Source organism: Chenopodium album, chromosome 25 (assembly GCF_948465745.1).
Source record: "Chenopodium album chromosome 25, dcCheAlbu1.1, whole genome shotgun sequence".
Classification (NCBI taxonomy): domain Eukaryota; kingdom Viridiplantae; phylum Streptophyta; class Magnoliopsida; order Caryophyllales; family Amaranthaceae; genus Chenopodium; species Chenopodium album.
Window position 1 is genome coordinate 8,260,905 of NC_137858.1, and position 18,352 is coordinate 8,279,256.

At 36.9% G+C, this 18,352-nt stretch overlaps 3 protein-coding genes across 7 annotated transcripts in view; 1 reads left to right on the plus strand and 2 right to left on the minus strand.

Annotated features, from left to right (window-relative positions):
- LOC145613163 (protein SABRE-like) overlaps nt 1–2,454 on the plus strand; it is a 26,649-nt gene extending 24,195 nt beyond the window's left edge. For both annotated transcript variants that reach the window (XM_081668226.1, XM_081668227.1), the window contains 3 exons: nt 70–237; nt 802–1,174; nt 1,789–2,454. In XM_081668226.1, the coding sequence (XP_081524352.1) occupies nt 70–237; nt 802–1,174; nt 1,789–1,913 (666 nt within the window). In that variant the 3' untranslated portion in view covers nt 1,914–2,454. The remainder of the gene's footprint in view (nt 1–69; nt 238–801; nt 1,175–1,788) is intronic.
- Nucleotides 2,129–13,674, minus strand: LOC145613165 (GATA transcription factor 19-like). 4 transcript variants are annotated; one of them, XM_081668230.1, is made up of 11 exons: nt 13,166–13,673; nt 11,393–11,479; nt 11,124–11,257; nt 10,546–10,656; nt 10,334–10,448; nt 9,390–9,449; nt 8,979–9,044; nt 8,829–8,900; nt 8,579–8,656; nt 8,398–8,466; nt 2,129–2,259 (listed from the first exon to the last, which is right to left on the minus strand). In XM_081668230.1, the coding sequence occupies exons 1-10, from the start codon at nt 13,421–13,423 to the stop codon at nt 8,401–8,403; spliced, it is 1,047 nt and encodes a 348-aa protein (XP_081524356.1). In that variant the 5' UTR covers nt 13,424–13,673; the 3' UTR covers nt 2,129–2,259; nt 8,398–8,400. The 4 variants fall into 4 exon arrangements, with proteins under 4 accessions (XP_081524356.1, XP_081524355.1, XP_081524354.1 ...); XM_081668229.1 differs by lacking the exon at nt 2,129–2,259 and adding an exon at nt 7,798–8,257; XM_081668228.1 differs by lacking the exon at nt 2,129–2,259 and adding an exon at nt 7,798–8,265 and having other exon boundaries at nt 13,166–13,672.
- A 2,073-nt stretch (nt 13,675–15,747) lies between these two features.
- LOC145615358 (uncharacterized) lies at nt 15,748–17,939 on the minus strand. The gene is made up of 2 exons (XM_081670429.1): nt 16,586–17,939; nt 15,748–16,484 (listed from the first exon to the last, which is right to left on the minus strand). The coding sequence occupies exons 1-2, from the start codon at nt 17,836–17,838 to the stop codon at nt 16,031–16,033; spliced, it is 1,707 nt and encodes a 568-aa protein (XP_081526555.1). The 5' UTR covers nt 17,839–17,939; the 3' UTR covers nt 15,748–16,030.
- Nucleotides 17,940–18,352: the final 413 nt, after the last annotated feature.

Here is an 18,352-nt window from a genome sequence, read left to right on the forward strand (position 1 = left end):
GATTGTGATACTTCTTAAAGAATGTACGCATCTTTTGAAAAATGATGCATCATAATTTTAAATGTGTAGGTTGAGCTACTGGTCACTTATGAGGGGTCAAGATTTGCTGTGAGTGATTTGAGATTACTCATGGACCAATTTCACCGTGTTGAATTTACTGGAACTTGGAGGAGACTCTTTTCAAGAGTAAAGAAACATATAATTTGGGGAGTTTTGAAGTCAGTGACTGGAATGCAGGTAACATTTCTTGGTTCTTATAAAATCGCTTTGTAATGCTCCGCATCTTATTTGTCTCTGGTTTCTCTTTGTAATGACACTGGACTCAACAAGTTTTACTGTTAATCATAAGTCTCCTGATGTGATTGATGAGGATGAATCTGAAACCTATCTTTGTCTACTCTATATTTAGTGGGCTTAAATGCACAACCCAATCTTTCTACTTGAGTAGCCCTTGAATACTACCTCCGTTCACTATTTACTTATTTAACTTTGACCCTGTCTTTTTACTAATCTATAAATAAATATTATAATTTAAGAAGTTATTGGATTGATCTAAATATATTTTTAAATATATATTTTCAAAATATCAACTTTAAAAAAAAAAAAGGTTTGCTTATAGGCAACTACTATATCTGGTCAAAGTTGTGTTGGCAAATGTGAAAGTCAAAATGGTGTAACTATTTCTAAACAGAGGAAATATGTTTTAGGTGATTTTTTTTAATGTTTGACCTACTGACCGTGTATAATTGGAAAAAGATTTGTCTTATGCTTAGTTAATTTAAATCTCTCTCCAATTTGCAGGGAAAAAAGTTCAAAGACAAAGCACAAAGCCACAGGGAAATTACAGGACCTGGCATCCCTGATGATCTTAACCTTAGTGACAGTGATGGTGGTCAGGCAGGTAAATCTGAGCAGTACCCAGTGGCCTTTCCGAAGCTTCCTGCAGATGGAGCAGGTGATGGTTTTGTTACTTCTATAAAGGGCCTGTTTAATACTCAGCGCCGGAAAGCCAAAAAGTTTGTGCTACGCACCATGAGGGGTGATGCAGATAATGAATATAATGGGGAATGGAGTGAAAGTGATGTAGAGTTCTCACCTTTTGCAAGGCAACTAACAATAACAAAAGCTAGGAAGCTGATTAGGCGACATACTAAGAAATTCCGCGCTAGAAAAGGTTGGTCCACTCCTAATCTCTCTAATAACCTGTGCACCCTCATACTTGAATAATTGTTATTTGTTATATGCTTGAGGCTTATTCTTTTTTTTTTCATCCCATTTCTTTTTGGGACCTTGAGAATGCAAGCACTTCATTTTAAACTAATAGTCTACTTGATTTTGTGCATTTCTGAATTTTTTTGTGTATCACTAAAACTAATATGCTTTTTTTTTATTATTTTTTATTATTATTTTTTAAAGTATGTCTTTTATAAGTAGTTTAAATTTAACAAATGTGTGTTTAAATTCTAATTTTATACATAGTCAAAGTTATTGAGCTTCAATGAGTGGAAGGAGAGTCAGGAATAATATATCGAAAGGTTGGTTGTAGGCCTGTAAGCTGTAACAATGCAAAAAGCAGCTTTTTAGGACATCCTAGCCTGCTTCCTTTCACTGTTACAGTAGTGACAGACTAAGAACAGTGACTTTAACTTAAGTGAGAACTTACAGATATGATAATGATAGTAATACCCTATTAGGCCTTTAGACCATGTTCATGGTCTTTCTGAAATTAGCTGAGGAACATCATTTTGCTGTATATATATTGTTGTACTGATAACTGTTTTTAACCAGGTCCTATTCAACAAAAAGATTCACTTCCTTCATCTCCAAAGGAAACCACAATATATGAAAGTGATTCTTCAAGTGAATCCTCGCCTTATGAAGATTTCCGTGACTACGAAAAACAACCACATTAAGGTTTGACAGAAACCTGTAAAAAGAGTCAGATCGAAGATACTTTTATAGGACTGAAATTCTTTGAGAGCCTGATTGAACAGCTTCTCCTGATGCCACTCTATTCATTATTTGGCACAACTTCAGTGTATTCAGATTTACACATCCGGCTGGGTCTCATATGCGATTTAGATGAATTCATTGCCAGCTCGAGACATATATCTGGAGTAACTTCAAACTTTCTAGCCCTACACTGAGAGTGTCTCGCAGAGAACTTAAATCTACTGTTCAACACTCTGGGTTCAGCAGCTTCCAAGCCAGGGATGGCACCGTGATTTTGTAGGTACAATTTTGAAGTCACCTGTTCTCCTGTAAATTTTACAAACCAGACTAAAATACTCATCAAGTTGAGGAAAAGAGAGATGAGAATGTATAGAAACAAAATTTTGCACCACCTTTTCCTTAGATTTATACTTAGTATCTCTAATTTATTTTTACTGGAATTACTGCTATGTAAAGTGAAATAGTGAATCATTAAAGGGAATATGATTTTGTTCTCAATGAGTACAATGTTAAAATGAAACCCCTCTTCCCTTGTGATTTGGTTGTGGCATTTAGTTTCAGATGATTTATGAGATTGTTCATTTTCGTGAAGAACTAACATTCTTCAAATAATATACTCGTTTCTCAACGAGTTCAATGTTGGCTTCATCCTTTTCCCCTTTGAAGTGTGGTTGTGGTATTCAGTTTTGGTTGGTTTTCAAGATTTTATTGTCACGAAGAACATACATTCATTGAAAGCAACCAGCACTCTTATCAGAAATTCATGTTCTCCTTCGGCTAATAACCCTGTGTCAAATGGGGGAATTCTTTGATAGTCATGGATTCCTGCTCTTGCAAAATCTCTTGTTCCCAACTTTACCAAAGTAGTCCGGAGTTAATGATACATTAAACTGTAAATTGCACAGATGATTTTCACTATTAATTTACCATGTTGTCTTTGAATATTATGTTGGGATGTAGAACTTACTTTGTACTCCTAGAGCACATAATTTAGGACAATATTCGATCATTAATATCTTTAATTTTGTGTACTTGTATTAAGTTTAACTTTTAAAAAATTGATATTATGAAAAGTACATTATAACAATCCAATAAAATATGGTTTTTAATATATCAATTAGAGCTGTTAATTCGGGTTCAAGTTGGGTTTGGGTCGGGTCAAATTAGGTCTCGGGTTAAAGCAGGATCAGGTTATGTCGGGCCAATCTAGCTTCAAATCAAGTTCAGGTTCAGGTCGAGTCAATTTCAGTTCAAGTTATAACGGGCCGTTAACCTTTTCGGATATAGGCCGGGTTTAATTCGAGTTAAAATCAGATCGGGTTTAATTTCAGGTTCAATTCGGGTTGTATTGAGTCGGATTTGGATGAATTAACAAGATGGTACATTCGGGTTTGGGTTATTGTTGAGTCGGGTTCTGGTTCAAGTTCAATTCTAATAAATATCGATGTGGCCAAGTTAAACTATATAATTACGCCTTCCATAATTTGATCAAGCATCATCAAGCTTTTATTAAACCTATATACGAGTAATAGAGAACAAAAGTTATATAAGCTGGACAAAAGATTTTATTAAATCGGATTAAGGGTTTACAAAATTATACCAGTATATAAGGTGAATAAAAGGTATATAAAATTTTATTAAACCTTCCATGACTCGGGTTCATGTTTTAATTGGGTCGGGTACTAGTTCGGGTTCAGATTGTTTTCGGATCGGATTAAATCGGTTGACGGTTACTATCAGGTCGGGGGCAGGTTCAGGTTCAGGTCATAAAGTATTGGATCAAATAGGTTTTCGGTTAAGATCAGGTCAGGTTCAGGTCAGGTTACAGGTCACTAGTTTCACCCTATTGTTCGAGTACATGCTGGGTTCAGATCTTTGTCCGTTAAGGTCAGGATCTCGAGTCAGGTTAGTTTTTGACAGCTTTAGCTATAATCCTCACTTTTTGAGGAAATTTTGAGGTTTCGGGGCCTGGTGGCAAAACGTGTTGAGACCCTAGAAGATATATATCTCGGGGTCATATAATTCCGTTTGAAACCATATACGATCATTATATGCTGTCATAAACGTACGTGGTAGGCTTGAGTTTACAAAGTCAATGCAAGTTGTGAATGGGTAAAATGACCGTTTAAGAGCATATTGGATGGTTCCACCGACCCAATTGGACACCCGAAGGGTATTAAAGACCATGGTAAACATCTCGAAAATTTTTATTTTCGGACGAAAAAAAAAGTAAAAAAAAATAAAAAAAGTACAAAATTGAAGGCTATAATCCAAGTTTTTTGAGGAATTTTTGAGGTTTTGGGGCCCGGTAGCGAAAAGCTTTGAGACCCTAAGAGATACATCTCGGGGTCATATAATGTCGTTTAAAACCATATATGATCATTATATTTGTGATAAACGTCCGTGGTAGGCTTGAGTTTAAGAAATCGGTGCAAGTTGTGCACGGATAAAATAACCATTTTAGGACATATTGGATAGTTCCACCGACCCAATTGGACTCCCGAAGGCTATTAGGGACTATGGTAAATATCTCGACAATTTTTATTTTCGGGTGAAAAAAAGGTCAAAATTACAAAATTGAAGGTTATATAATCAACGCTTTTTGATGAAATTTTGAGGTTTCGGGGCCCGGTGGCGAACAACCTTGAGACCCTAGGGGATACATCTAAGGGTCATATAATGCTGTTTGAAACCACATATGATCATTATATGTTGTCATAAACGTCCGTGGTAGGCTTGAATTTATGAAATCACTACAAGTTGTGAACGGGTAAAATGACCGTTTAAGGGCATATTGGATGGTTCCACCGACTCAATTTGATTGCCGGAGTATATTAGGGATCATGGTAAACATCTCGGAAATTTTTATTTCTGGGCAAAAAAAGGTCAAAAAATTACAAAATTGAAGGCTGTAATCCACGTTTTTTTAGGAAATTTTGAGGTTTTGTTATCCGGTGGCAAAAAGTGTTGAGACCCTAGGGAATATATCTTGGTGTCATATAATGCCGTTTGAAACCATATATGATCATTAAATGTTGTCATAAAAGTACATGATAGGCTTGAGTTTACGAAATCACTTCAAGTTGTGAACGGTTAAAATGACCGTTTAAGGGCATATTGGACGGTTCCACCGACCCAATTTGACTTCCGTAGGATATTAGCGACCATTGTAAACATCTCAGTAGTTTTTATTTTCGGGCGAATAAAGGTAAAAAAATTACAAAAATATAATTCACGCTTTTTGAGGAAATTTTGAGGTTTTGGGGCACAGTGGTGAAAAGCCTTAAAATCTTAAGGGATACATCTCGATGTTATATAATGCCATTTGAAACCATGTATGATCATTATATGTTATCATAAACGTCCGTAATAGGCTTGAATTTACGAAATCACTGCAAGTTGTGAACGGACAAAATGACCGTTTAAGGGCATATTGGATGGTTCCACTGACCCAATTTGACTCCCGGAGGATATTAGGGATCATGGTAAACATCTCGGCAATGTTTATTTCCGGGCGTGAAAAGGTCAAAAAATTACAAAATTGAAGGCTATAATCCACGCTTTTTAGGAAATTTCGAGGTTTCGGGGGCCGGTGGCGAACAGTCTTGAGACCCTAAGGGATACATCTCAGGGTCATATAATGTCGTTTGAAACCACATATGATCATTATATGTTGTCATAAACGTCCGTGGTACGCTTGAGTTTATGAAATCACTATAAGTTTTGAACGGGTAAAATGACCGTTTAAGAGCATATTGGGTGGTTCTACCGACCCAATTTGACTCCCGAAGGATATTAGGGACCATCGTAAACATCTCGGCAATTTTTATTTCCGGGCGAAAAAAGGTCAAAAAATTACAAAATTGAAGGCTATAATCCACGCTTTTTTAGGTAATTTCGAGGTTTCGGAGCCCGGCGGCGAACAACCTTGAGACCCTAAGGGATACATCTCAGGTTCATATAATGTCATTTGAAACCACATATGATCATTAAATGTTCTCATTAACGTCCGTGGTAGGCTTAAGATTATGAAATCACGACAAGTTATGAACGGATAAAATGACTGTTTAAGGGCATATTGGATTGTTCCACTGACTCAATTTGACTCCCGGAGGATATTAACATCTCAGGTTCATATAATGTCATTTGAAAACCACATATGATCACTAAATGTTCTCATTAACGTCCGTGGTAGGCTTAAGATTATGAAATCACGACAAGTTATGAACGGATAAAATGACTGTTTAAGGGCATATTGGATTGTTCCACTGACTCAATTTGACTCCCGGAGGATATATTAGGGACCATGGTAAACATCTCGGCAATTTTGTTCCGGGTGAAAAAAGTTCAAAAAATTAAAAAATTGAAGATATAATCCACGTTTGTTTTAGGAAATTTCGAGGTTTCGGAACCCGTGGTGAACAGCCTAGAGACCCTAAGGGATACATCTTAGGGTCATATAATGCCCTTTAAAACCACATATGATTATTATATGTTGTCATAAACGTCCGTGGTAGGCTTGAGTTTATGAAATCATGACAAGTTGTGAACGGGTAAAATGATCGTTTAAGGGCATATTGGATGGTTCCACCGACTCAATTTGACTCCCGGAGGATATTAGGGATCATGGTAAACATCTCGGCAATTTTTATTTCCGGGCGAAAAAAGGTTAAAAAATTACAAAATTGAAGGCTATAATCCATGCTTTTTGAGGAATTTTTAAGGTTTAGGGGCATGGTGGTGAAAAGTCTTGAAACTCTAAGGGATACAGCTCGATGTTATATAATGCCATTTGAAACCATATTTGATCATTATATGTTATCATAAATGTCCGTGGTAGGCTTGACTTTACAAAATCATTGCAATTTGTGAACGGACAAAATGACCGTTTAAGGGCATATTGGATGGTTCCACTGACCCAATTTGACTCCCGGAGGATATTAGGGACCATGGTAAACATCTCGGCAACTTTTATTTCCAGGCTTGAAAAGGTCAAAAAATTACAAAATTAAAGTCTATAATCAACGCTTTTTTAGAAAATTTTGAGGTTTCGGGGCCTAGTGGCGAACAGCCTTGAGACCCTATGGGATACATCTCAGGGTTATATAATGCCGTTTGAAACCACATATGTTCATTATTTGTTGTCATAAACGTCCGTGGTAGGCTTGAGTTTATGAAATCACTACAAGTTGTGAACGGGTAAAATGACCGTTTAAGGGCATATTGGGTGGTTCCACCGACCTAATTTGACTCCCGGAGGATATTAGGGATCATGGTAAACATCTCGGCAATTTTTATTTACGGGCGAAAAAAAGTCAAAAAATTACAAAATTGAAGGCTATAATCCACGCTTTTTAAGAAAATTTTGAGGTTTCGGGGCCCGGTGGCGAACAGCCTTGAGATCCTATGGGATACATCTCAGGGTCATATAATGTTGTTTGAAAGCACATATGATCATTATATATTGTTATAAATGTCCTTGGTAGGCTTGAGTTTATGAAAACATTACAAGTTGTGAACGGGTAAAATGACCGTTTAAGGGCATATTGGATGGTTCCATCGACCCAATTTGACTCCCGGAGGATATTAGGGATCATGGTGAACATCTCGGCAGTTTTTATTTCCGGGCGAAAAAAAGTCAAAAAGTTACAAAATTAAAGGCTATAATCCACGCTTTTTTAGAAAATTTTGAGATTTTTAGGACCCGGTGGCAAAAAGTGGCAAAATTGAAGGCTAATATTTAAGACTTTTATTGAATCTAATATAGATCTATAGACTATACACCATGTTCTTAGAGGCTCATCAAAGACTTAAAAAATAATGATGCTTTATTTTGCGAGAATGTGGAGAAATGACAATTCACTTATGGGATTAAGGTTTTGATTGATTGATTGATTGGAGAAATGACAATGAAAACTTCTCATGCTCACTCTTTCTCACATACACACAGAGAAATTTAACTGTGAATTACTAAAGATCAGTATTGCCACAATCCCAAGCACAATATAACCACATTGTCTTCAACATTACAAGATTACAATCACCTCATGGTGAATTCCCGTCAGTTGAGACTCAGTACATCACACACAAGCAACAACTTGAGCAATAGCAAGACAAGAAGCGACTCCTCACGCATGAGGCCTTAATTCTAAATGTATAGCAGCAATCACTCCAATAATCTGATGCTAACCAGCATCAACGTCAAGTCTTATCGATTGACACTTGTAATCAGCATCAGTGCATGCTCTTGATGTTCCTAACCAGATTTTATTTCAAGTTCAGTCTCTTTTGCGAGGCATTTACACTGTGTATCTGTTAAGAAGGGCATATACATAATCAGAATTCAAACATCAGTCAATTTAAAAAAGACAAGATAATGTTCAATTATCAGCATCAGTTACGACAACCAGCTGTCCAGCTGTAGTACAGGTACTTGATGAATACCTACTAATCACTGTTGGTAGGAATATCTACGTCTGTCTCAGAACTATCATCAAGCTCAGCCATAGTATCCTGCAAACGTTCATTTTAAAATTGAGCAATAACCACTAAGTGCAAACTACTCAAGAAAGCCAAGTTAAATCCACAATCACTTGAGCTAGAAGGATGTTAAATGATACTATACTTCTTTGTCAAAGTTGCCAGAAGAATCCGCAGCTATCTCTGTTAGCATGCTAGTTGCATCTGCTATCCTATGAGAATTCTGGGTGATGCCAAGCTATAAATCAATGTTATGTCCAAAGTAACCCATCGCATGCAAGTTAAGGGAATTCAAGCAACCAAGTATTACTGTATGTAAAAGTATTGAGGCAAACTGGACAGATATAAAAGCAATAAGCATGCCAAATATAAATTAATTAGTAGGTATCAATTACCTCCTTATGGGGTTTGGCAAACGAATTGACATAGGCTATAGTTACAGCACTGGAATCACCCTTTGGGGTTCTCTGCATGTAAAAATCAGTGACATAAGGAACAGAGCCACTACGTACCAATCTTGTACAAGTGACACACAGAGAACATACAAGCTTACACGGGTTGGCAAGTGAATTTTCTTCAACAATGGAAGGTTTACTATCAACAGGAGTTCCCTGCGATTACAGTGGAATAATTTAGACCATGTTCTTTTCCCCGTGATTAAAATAGTTTCAGCTCTAATGAGTTACACATGAGTTCAGCTAAATTCATAAAGGCTACTAAGCAATGAGTTATTATAAGAGATAAAAGTGAGATCTCTAATTATGTCCACCACAATTATTCTGGTATAATATCAAAACTTTATAGTGTACCAGCAAAGCAAGAGCGGAAAAATATCCCATACAACCCTCAAGCTCAACTATCCCCGAGAAGAAGAAAAAAAAAAAAAAACATGTGCTGGGTGATTAATAGTTACTTTCTACTACGTTTGAAATGCAAAATAGCTTAAGGGTACTTACAGGTTCAGCTTGATCAAGTATGAAACTTCTTCTTCCTTTACTTAAATTTCTGAGTGTTCCCTACACATATTAGCAACTAAATGAGTGAGGAACCCACACTACAATAGCAATGTATGAGACTACAGGTAAAATCACAAGTGCATCTTTCAGTATTTAGCAAAAGCACAGGTAAGACATGAGTCCTGAGAAAAAGTTAACATAGATTTTTACAGCATAACTCCAGACAATGTTCATGCAGAGCCTCATATGAACATATTTCAAGGAGTGCCTCCTTATTGTTCACAAACATCAATAAAAGGTAGTTATTTTGGGAAAGGTCCACATAGCGAAACTACTAACACAATGAAGGGTGTAGAGAAATTGTCCTCATATGACATCTACTTGCTAATATATCAAATTCTTCAGATAAAGTCTCATGTACCAGTCAATCTTTGATGTGAAGAGATTATGTCATACAAAATACACAGATTGTCTGACCAGGAACAGCAAAAACTAGATCATAACCCAGGTAGAGAAAAAGTTTGCAGTAAACTTGCAAGGTCCATTTCTATAGCTCAAAACCTCAACGCAAGTGCATTAGTGAAGCGGATTTTAGCAAACTACTGCAATTTTGCCCCATATTTGTATTTTTAGCTGCATCCTGTGGTCCTGGCATCCTGTCTAACTTCCATAACCTTCACTGTCTTATGAACTTGCATTTCATATCATTCAGCAAAATTTAAGACTTGTTTATACTTGCTTCAAAAAAAGCTTGGTGTGAGAAACTTAGACAACGTAGACCATTTTACACAGACAGAATCCAACACAAATGGATTCCTCTATCCTACAGCACATTATTTTTAATCACTCAAAGCCTAATGCATATATGCTGAATTTATAACATTTTATGTCTCTCAAGAATCTTAACTCTAAAACATTTTTAAAACAATATTATGAATTCACACCTTGTTGGCCCACATCAGTCCGCAAGCATTGCACAAGGTTCTTGGACCAGATGGTCCGCGTCGCATTGCTGGTGTATCATTCTCACTAATACCACAATGCTGACACTTGCTTGAACTGAAAGTTATACAGAAAATTAGAAAGGGAAAATACATAAATCGGAGATAAGCTAGTTACCCTTCAGCACGTTGGGATTAAATTAACAAGAACTCACACAGTTTCTGGTCCCAGGGTTCTACCAACCACTAAGTTCTTCTTAGCTTCCAAATTGGAAGATGCTGAACCTTCTCTCAAAGATGCGAATTGGCCATTCTTCCGATGCATCCTAGAAATAGAAAAGAGAAATAAAGCACCACTGGTGTCAAAAAGTAATCCCTTGAGTTGACAAAAGTAATCACCTCAAAGCTTTTACAGTCTCTGCCTTGTTGGTTCAAGTAAAGAATGTGCTTGCATGTACTTTGTGGTGTGTGGTGTTATATATGAGTGAAGATAGCGACAGACCTCATGGATTGGACTTGGGCACACGTATATAAACATTTGCTGCAATTCAAATCCTTGGTGCACAGAGCCAACAGAACAAGCAGATACATCTTAACAAGTGTGTGAAAATTTGGTGTGACAACTAATGAGTACAAGTTCTACATCATGTCTACGACCTCCTTAGATAAAAATAGCATTTTCAACAGGCCAGCAGTGAATACAGCAGAGCATATAGAGTTATAGACATAACAATTTGGTTAACTGATTGACAGAAATATGAAACTGGAAAAGGAACTTTGAGAGAAATCTCACCTTTGAGCAACCTCCTTTCGTATAGTATACCTGATTTTGTTATCAAAACACCTCTCTTTTCTTTTCTCCCGAAACCTAACCAATGAAGCTATCCGGTGAGAAATAATGGATTTCCTCACAGGACTTCCAGTGACCTACAAATTCATTACAAAATCAGCTAAAAACATCTATATAGGAAACAGATTATTATATATCCGTCACAAGCTTCTCCAGCATCACCTATTGTCTGTAATTTTTTTTTTTTTCTTTTGGTATTTGAAAAGTATTACCCTATTGTCTTGTCCAAAAGCAACCTCATTTGTTGGAACTCCAGCATGAGTCTCACGTTCTCCAAGGAGCAAGAGCACTGCTTGGACCTGTAGTTTGAAACTCCAATAAGAAATGCTTCTGTCTCACACAAGCTTACTATCAAAAGTATTTCACAATCAGCATACCATATACAAGGAACATCAGTAAGAATTAGGAATCAAAAACACTCAGCATATATTCAATTTAATAACAAACAATAACAACGTTGATACATGAGATTAATAGCAAACAGAACATTGAAATCTAAGAAACACTACTCAGCTCCACATATCACTTATTACACTACACACACATGAAAAACGAGGAAGAAAGGTTATGGCAAAAGAATCCCTCAACAAAAACTAATATCAATCCACAGAGAGTAACCTCAAATGTAAAACAAATCATTTTTACCACCTATACTCCCTGATCTTTGTAATGCTAGGCAAGAGAGACTTGCAAAAAAATCTGACTGATATAATAACCTTAGATATAGAATCGTCGAAGACATAATATTAGAAGTGAAAAAAAAAAAAAAAAAAAAAAAATCATCAAAAGCAATTACAGAGAGCTACGTATTCATTTTTACAACTGTACAATGTTATCAAATAGCAGAGACTTGTATAACAGATCCCATGTCGGACAAAAAACAGTGGAAAAAGAACAACTTAATTGTTGTTTTTTAAAAAATTGGAAGGATAATACTACATACAAATTCACCTTCATCAAACATATTCCGTACAAACATAATCTGTACATTTTTACATGTTCAATATTTAACACTACATACAAGTAATACAAGTATATAACATGACATCTTCGGATCAAAAATGAGTTGCAAAAATCGCACATGAGTAACATTAATAAACAAACCAAACCATTGTACCATAGAGTACAAATAGAAGTTTACAATTGGGAATTCCTAGCAATATTATAATAACACTTAGAATATTTATAGGGGAAAGTTTTCTATTCTATGCATTAGAACAAGAAAACAGACAGAAATGTTTGCACTTCAAATATTGGAATTTGTATTGACACCTTTTTTAATTATGAGAGAAATGTACACATGAAGTACATCACAACAAACAATAGTAAACCACATCGACCAATTAAAATTGATCACAAAGAATATTGGCATAATCAAAGTCTTAACCTTTTATTTGCAATGTCCAAACTCCAAATGCATACTCAACATAATTTCACTCTTACAAAAGAGAGCCAGAGTATACTGTAATACTATTCCCTTGCCTCCCTCTCAAAACACAATATACCCTTCATCTTTCTTGTACAAAATTTACAATGTTAATTTATAACCATGTTTGGCAAATTAGTTGTCTTAGTAGTTGTGAACTCTTCTTCTAGTTGCGCATCACACTTAGCTAATAGAGAAAAGTCGTCCAAGTACTTGTTTGAGGTAACTCTAGACACCACTAGTAGTTAACACAGTAAAATTAGAAAAATATTTACCTCCACAACTCCAAATTATCCTAACACTAATCGCGGTAGCTTTTGCTAAACACTACTCAAAAACTCAATTCGCCAACAAAAGAAACATCAAAAGATAACCCTAAACACACTTTTACTCGTCGTGTTAATAAAACAAATTTACAACCCGTCTTTTGTACCACCTTTTTCACATTTCAAAAATTCCTCGAAATAATCAAATTGTAACATTTTTACTCCGTATAATTTACACACAAATTTCATAAAGATTACATAAAATTAAAATAGAATATCAGAAATGTAAGTACCTTTTCAGGGGAAATAGCAGGGAAAACAAAGACCTCTCCTTCAAAAGACAAGGTAAGTTCACTAGTCCTGCTACTGCTACTACTACCATTATTGGGACCCATCCTTCCATTCTCTCTCTTAATCCTCACCGTCTGATCTTCATCAACTCCATCGTCTTCCATTGAATCATCACCGTCCGATTCGCCGGAATATTCTCCGTCAACGGGAACTTCCCCTTCATATGGCCGCGATTGTAACGGCTTCGGATTCGCCGCCATTTATTCCAATTGACAATAATATTGAAAATTATAATTCAATTATATATTGAATTATTGGATTATCCAAAAACAAAATTACAAAAATTCAAGAACAAAAATTAAAAGGTGACCCCCAAAAATAGATTTTTTTTTTTTTTTTTTTAGGTGAGTAATGCAGTAAACACTGAAAACAAAGCAGAAAAAAAGGAATTAAATTTAAAAAAAATAGGGTACACGTTGCCTATGGTAGGGAAAGATGGTGATGTTGCGGAAATGTTAGGTTTAATTTAATTTAATTTATGAATATACGTAGTCTTTGTAGTAGTTATTATTATGGTTATTCATGTGGGAAGATTTGGACCGTTTGATATATTTTATAGTGGTGATTGGTTAAATGTATCATCAATTTTGGGACCTACTTATGCTAATTATGGATCATGTGCTCATTTGATCATATCCTTTTGTTAATTGTGATGATGAGGTTTTTGTTTTAGTAGTGGTGGTGGTGGTCGTGCTCGGGTTAGGGCGGATCTAGGTATCGAGGTTGAATGGATTGTCTTGACTATAAGTAAAATCGAAATGGGTAGGTCGAACAAGAAAGAAAAATTGTTGAGTAAATCTGTTCTCGGGTTGAGCCAGTTTGAGCTTGGACAAACTTCGGTCAATTTGGTTAAGAAGACATTCATAAGTCTAAATTCCATCTAAAAGAAATTTAAGTATATCCCATTGCAATTCACTGCATCTTATGATTCCTATCTAATCAGCAAGATCAGAAATGATGTGGTATATATACAAGTGATCATTGTAGCAAATGGGTCATTGATAAAGATGAGCATGCTCAAATTATGAGGTGTAAACTCAATATAGCTTTAACCTTGTGTTGTCAACTGTATACATATTTCAATGATCACAAATTACGCGACAATGTACCAATTTAAAGCATGGAATGTAATTGAATCGCGTAACTATAGAATTAAAGGAGAGTGACTAAAGCTAATGGAATCAGTGAACCTCTTCTAAGATGCTTCTTACCAAAAACTTTGGATAGGAATCATAGGATATCTGCCAAAATTAGCACCTGATCTTCAATAGCTGCTGATTTACCCCCTCCAGTTTTACTAAGCAGTTTCAGCAATCTCTTGAGCCATGCGTCTATTTAACGAGGAGATGACCCTAGTTCTGTCCTCAGCAACTGCACTTCCCTTTGGAAACAGTATCTCGTTTCTGATGGTAATTGGAGCAACATCATTCGCCTTATTTTGTGAAGAAAACTGAAGCAACAATATTGCAGAAGAATATCTGTTGCAGTGTATTGAAGTAGAGAGCAAGTCCAGTGCACTGCTTTTATCTATCTATGGCCAAAGGAAAAAGTAAAAATAGCATAGCAGTGAAGACACAGAATTCAACAGCAAATCTTGGATCTCCAAAGTACCAGTAACTTTATGCTTTTAAGAAACTAAAGAGGCATCTGCTAGCAGGTTTAGAAAATTCAGCTTCTGAACTTCGTTTAATTGATCAGTTTTTTCCCATTCAGAATTCTTCACAACTCACAGAATTAAACTGAAGTTCAATTGCAAAGCCTGCAGTGCCTTCCTCTAAATTATCACCAAAGAAATGTAGGGCGTGATTTAAGACTGCCAGGCATCCATATAACTCTTTGGTGTAAGCCAATTATATGATGCAGTCGTAAGAAGTTGAAAATCAACTGAAACAGATGAGTATACAGCCTACAGAGTCTTTTTTTGGAGTTGCATCCTTCTGCTCACAATCTTTCAAAAGCTCTGAGGATTGACCATCTGGAACCTCCTTGTAACTCACCTCTTCAGAGCTATCTGATACATTATTACTCTCACTGGCCTCATCAGTGATTCTGCAAGTTCCTTTTTTTGCTGTGGAATAGGCACGCCTGCATAGGCTGCATTAGCCTTGTTTTCGCAAGTTACAACTGCAACTTCAATTTCTGCAGCACTAGACTAAGCATGACAAAATTCTCAGGAAAATGGTAACTTTATCTGACCTTTATACTACGGCACCAAGTATCTACTGTCTTGTCAAGTTTCCAATTGAATCACATAGCTACAGATTCAGAATATTCATAAGATAACCATATATGTGTTCGAAAGAAATTGGTGCTAATTACATCTGTACTTTAACACTTCCAATTCCACTCACATGACAATTACTTCCGGACAAAGGGCCTATTAGATACTAAAATGACACCAATTCAGCCAGTACATATCTCAGGATAATTTCTGGATACATGTGATGAACCCTTCAACAAATAACAGCAATAAATCAGTGATAAGTTTAAAAAATTAAGATGCTGATAAGGAGTCTCTTGAATATGATCCTCTAAATTCCTACTAAATTTCATTTGCAGGAACATAACACAAAACACATAAGTTTCAGAATTCGTTGCAAAGTACAATTCCATCTGTGTGGTTGATTAGGTCAAGGGGATCAAAATACTACCCCCATTTCAACTCTTCCTACTATGCTACTAGCCTAGCATTGTACCACAGAATCTAGTAGGCCTACAAAGCCTTGCAATATATGAATACGAAATCAATACAGGAACCCAAAAATGTTACTCATGTACCACATCAGAAAGATTAGCAATATATCTTTTTAAGAGGAAAGAACATCCACGGTCTCTACCTCAGTCGTTCCCTTCACCACATCATTAGTCATTTTCTCCGCTTCATCATTAACTGCTTTCTCCACTTTGTCATTAGCATCTCCCTTCACTTGATCATCAGCTGCTCCCTTCACTTGATCATCAGCTGACCTCCCCACTTCATTGTCAGCTGCTCTCTCGACTTCATCACTAAAAGGGCGGAAATCAGGATAGTTACGATGATTTAGGGAGTGTAGCCAAACAGCAACAGATCCTTCCCTAAGTTCAGTTTGGGCTACATGGGAATATATGTACTTCAGTTTGAATTCTTCGGCTTCTTCAGCATATTCTTTCATTGACACCTCCTCGTGTGTGTGACTCCACTTATTGTTATATGAAGTGAAGAAACATTCATCCAAGTATAACCCAACTTCTGGGGCAGTAGGCACATTAATGCGAAAATCCCTGAAAATTCATTACACAAAACACATTACACAAAGAACATAACAATCCTCAATCTAAAGTAAAACATATGGCCAAAAATTTCATCAATCTTCAATTCTTACTGGTCAAATGCCCTCTCATAAATCGATTCAGGAACGAAATCCCTCATTACAGACACAGCCATCCCAATCAATTTCCGTATCTGGTGAAGCATGAAGCTCTGCCCAATAACTTCACACTTCACAAACTCCATCCCATCAATCGTAACAGTGGTGTTTGCTTCAAACGACACGATGTATCGTTTAGCTGATGGATCCTCAGGCTTAATTCTGGTGGTAAAATTGTGAAAATTATGTGTTCCTTCATAATACTTAAGTATTCTATTAAACCTCTTCCTCTCCTCTTCCCCATACTTAAATTCACTTTTCTTTTCCTCCATAACCTTCTCTTCCACAACCACAGACTCCGATTTCGAAACATCAGAACCATCAAACTCTACATTCTCATTCTTCTCTTTCTCATTACAATTCAACGAAATGCCTGATTCAATCGAAACATCACAACCCACCACACCAACACCAGCACCAGCACCAGCATCAGTCCCCTCATTCTCACCAGCAATCAACAATGCATCACAACTGTTCGACGAAATGTCTGACTGAACAAACCCACCATTCTCCCAATCCCTCTTATTACCCATCAACCCAATAACCTTCCTACCCCTCTCAGAACACCCAGAACACTTAACAAGCTCATTCTCCGACCCTAAACTAGCCAAAACACTCTCCCTATCACGGTGGCAGCTACGATCAAGCGCGAAAACCGGCAACAAATACACATACCTCCTCCGATCACAAAACTTCTTAGCATTAAACGAAGGCGTAACCCTCTTATACCCAAAAATCCTAATCTGAGGAGGAAGATGAGAGCTCAATCTTTCAACAAACCCAGGTGGGTCAACATAAAACCTGCCCGAAACAACCTGACCAACAGCACTAACCCCTTTATCAGTCCTCGCAGAACGAGCCCAATCAAACCGTTTGGGACACCCACGGTCAGCTTCGGGAACTGCGCCGGCGAAGTACAGGGCTTCTTCAAGGTCCCCTTCAATGGTTTTCGCACCTGGGTTTTTCTGCATACCTTGGTATCCTACCCCACAATAAGCGAAGAAGATGGCGACTTTCCGGCGTTTGAGACGGAGGGGTTTGTTTCCGGCGGTTGTTTCTTCGTCGGAAGTTGCGGTGGTGGAGGACATTTTGGATTTTTTGAAGGGTGGTTGTTGGTTTTCCGGGAGGTCTGGCGGTGGAGGGAGTGGAGAGGAGAGAGATTGAGGTGGGTTTTGGGGTTCGGATTCGGGTTTGGATTCGGGTTCCATGGTGAAGGTGGTGAGTTGGTGGTTTAAGTAGTGGAGGTTTGGGGTTCGTCCATTTGCAGGTGGGCGGTTTTCGAAGAAGTGTGTAGGGAGAGTGATGGGGTTTTACTGTTAACTTTTCAATATAAACCCTAAATCGGTTAATGTTGAATTTCATGTGTTTTACTGGTAAAATTTCTATTTTTTTTTTTTTATTAGTAAAATTTCTATTTTTTTTTTCTTATGGCAGTCCTGTAGAATTTTCCCTTAAAGTTGAAGGGAAAATTCTACAGGACTGCCATAAGACCAGTGTTGCTCTATGGTACAGAATGTTGGGCTTCTAAGAAAGAGCATATTAAAAAGATGGAGGTTACGGAAATGCGCATGTTAAGGTGGATGTGTGGAAACACTTTAAGAGATAGAATCAGAAATGAGGTTATTCGCAAGAAAGTAGGTGTGGCGGGCATTGTAGATAAATTAAGGGAAAATCGTCTGCGTTGGTTTGGACATGTAAGACGGAGACCCGAGGGTGCACCGG